The sequence below is a fragment of the Myotis brandtii genome, unplaced genomic scaffold (genome assembly GCF_000412655.1).
Source record: "Myotis brandtii unplaced genomic scaffold, ASM41265v1 scaffold725, whole genome shotgun sequence".
Taxonomy (NCBI): Eukaryota; Metazoa; Chordata; class Mammalia; order Chiroptera; family Vespertilionidae; genus Myotis; species Myotis brandtii.
In genome coordinates, this window is record NW_005370862.1 from 33,519 (window position 1) to 36,349 (window position 2,831).

Consider the following 2,831-nt stretch of genomic DNA (forward strand, 5'->3'; position numbering starts at 1 on the left):
CGGCCGGCCGACCCGCCGCTGGGAGAGTGGGTGAGCTGTCAGGGTGCCCTGGGTGACAGGAGCCCAGGCCCGTGCAGGAAGCTTCCAGCAGAAAGCTTGGCCCAGACGCCCCCCTCCTGCAGCAGCGGGTTTGTCGGAAGAGACGAGCTCTTCACCCGAGGATGCGTTTGTGATGTTAGGGCCCAGCAGAGAGTCAGCGGAGCCCTGAGCACCACGGCTGCAAAGAAGGAGGAGGAGAGAAGCGCTAAGAGCGGCTCCGCAGGCGCCCTCATCGCCATGCCCGCGCTGCCGGTCCTACCAGACACGGATTCATCACAACCACCCGGGACAAGACACGTGCGGCTTCTGAAAACGGGGGAGACCACTGCTGGGCGCGAGGGCAGAGCTGGTCCCCGCTGTGAGCGGGGCGAGTGGTTCTGAAGCACTGAGGTGGCGACACAGAGGATGGGCCAGGGTGTGTGGGCCACAGGGTGTGTGGCCATGGGGTGTGTGGGCCATGGGGTGTGTGGCCAGGGGTGTGTGGCCATGGGGTGTGTGGCCATGGGGTGTGTGGCCATGGGGTGTGTGGCCATGGGGTGTGTGGCCATGGGGTGTGTGGCCATGGGGTGTGTGGCCATGGGGTGTGTGGCCATGGGGTGTGTGGCCATGGGGTGTGTGGCCATGGGGTGTGTGGCCATGGGGTGTGTGGCCATGGGGTGTGTGGCCATGGGGTGTGTGGCCATGGGGTGTGTGGCCATGGGGTGTGTGGCCATGGGGTGTGTGGCCATGGGGTGTGTGGGTCATGGGGTGTGTGGCCATGGGGTGTGTGGGTCATGGGGTGTGTGGCCATGGGGTGTGTGGGTCATGGGGTGTGTGGCCATGGGGTGTGTGGGTCATGGGGTGTGTGGCCATGGGGTGTGTGGGTCATGGGGTGTGTGGCCATGGGGTGTGTGGGTCATGGGGTGTGTGGCCATGGGGTGTGTGGGTCATGGGGTGTGTGGCCATGGGGTGTGTGGGTCATGGGGTGTGTGGCCATGGGGTGTGTGGGTCATGGGGTGTGTGGCCATGGGGTGTGTGGGTCATGGGGTGTGTGGCCATGGGGTGTGTGGGTCATGGGGTGTGTGGCCATGGGGTGTGTGGGTCATGGGGTGTGTGGCCATGGGGTGTGTGGGTCATGGGGTGTGTGGCCATGGGGTGTGTGGGTCATGGGGTGTGTGGCCATGGGGTGTGTGGGTCATGGGGTGTGTGGCCATGGGGTGTGTGGGTCATGGGGTGTGTGGCCATGGGGTGTGTGGGTCATGGGGTGTGTGGCCATGGGGTGTGTGGGTCATGGGGTGTGTGGCCATGGGGTGTGTGGGTCATGGGGTGTGTGGCCATGGGGTGTGTGGGTCATGGGGTGTGTGGCCATGGGGTGTGTGGGTCATGGGGTGTGTGGCCATGGGGTGTGTGGGTCATGGGGTGTGTGGCCATGGGGTGTGTGGGTCATGGGGTGTGTGGCCATGGGGTGTGTGGGTCATGGGGTGTGTGGCCATGGGGTGTGTGGGTCATGGGGTGTGTGGCCATGGGGTGTGTGGGTCATGGGGTGTGTGGCCATGGGGTGTGTGGGTCATGGGGTGTGTGGCCATGGGGTGTGTGGGTCATGGGGTGTGTGGCCATGGGGTGTGTGGGTCATGGGGTGTGTGGCCATGGGGTGTGTGAGCCATGGGGTGTGTGGCCATGGGGTGTGTGAGCCATGGGGTGTGTGGTCAGGGGTGGGTGAGCCGACATGAAGCAAAGGTGTAGACAAGATTTCCAGGGCTGAGCACTGGGTCAGGGGGTACAGAACCCAGGTGAGCAGGTTGGACTAAAACAGAGGTTCTCAACCTGTGGGTCGCGACCCCTTTGGGGGTAGAACGACCCTTTCACAGAGGTCGCCTAAGACCATCGGAAAACACATATATAACTACATATTGTTTTTGTGATGAATCACTATGCTTTAATTATGTTTAATCTATAACAATGAAATTGGGGGTCACCACAACGTGAGGAACTGTATTAAGGGGTCGCGGCGTGAGGAAGGTTGAGAACCACTGGACTAAAAGCTTTGGTCGAAGTGATTTAGAAACTGGACAGGGCTGTCATGCTGTTAGGCCTAGTTTGAGCTTGAACACTGAAAAGTGAAAAATAAAAAACAAAAACATTTAAAAAGGGAGGCTAACGGCGGCCCCGTGGGCTTCCCACTCGGGAGGAAGCACTCGCTGAACAAGAAACGTTGCTCGTTCACGTTCCCCTCCCCTCGCCCGGTGCAGACAAAGGTGCCTGTCAGCCGCTTGAGGCCTCCGGGCTTCTCCAGCTCCAAGCTGAACGCCTCTTCATCTCGCCAAGAACACCGTGTCCTTAGAGAAGGCTCTTACCCTCTTTTCCCATTAATCCTCTCCTGAAGATATTTCCCCATTGATTTTAGAGAGAGTGGAAGGGAGAGGGAGAGAGGGGGAGAGAGTGAGAGAGAAAGAGAGAGAGAGAGAGAGAGAGAAACATCGATGTGAGAGAGACACATTGATTGGTTGCCTCCTGCATGTGCCCAGGCCGAGGACCGGGATCGAGCCTGCAACAGAGGTACGTGCGCTTGACCAGAATCCAACCTGGGACCCATCCGTCCAAGGGCTGATGCTCCCACCCCTGAGCCAAACCCCTAGGGCAGGTTCTTATCTTTTCAGCCAGGGATGTAACATACTCTGTGCGACCGTTACACGTGAGAAGGCCCCTGGCTTGGCCGGTGTGTCCCAGGGGGCCATGCAGGGCTTGGCCAGCCTGACTTTCCAGCCCTGCCATTGGGCCGCACGGTTCCTCCGGGCTCTGGCCTCGCGGCCCGG

The 2,831-nt window shown here is 60.6% G+C and overlaps 1 protein-coding gene across 1 annotated transcript in view; it reads right to left on the reverse strand.

Moving 5' to 3' along the window:
* ADAM12 (ADAM metallopeptidase domain 12) overlaps positions 1 to 2,831 on the reverse strand; it is a gene marked incomplete at its 3' end in the record, with an annotated part of 130,512 nt that overhangs the window by 16,952 nt on the left and 110,729 nt on the right. The window contains exon 14 of the mRNA XM_014530146.1: positions 2,243 to 2,334. Within this exon, the coding sequence (XP_014385632.1) occupies positions 2,243 to 2,334 (92 nt within the window). The remainder of the gene's footprint in view (positions 1 to 2,242; positions 2,335 to 2,831) is intronic.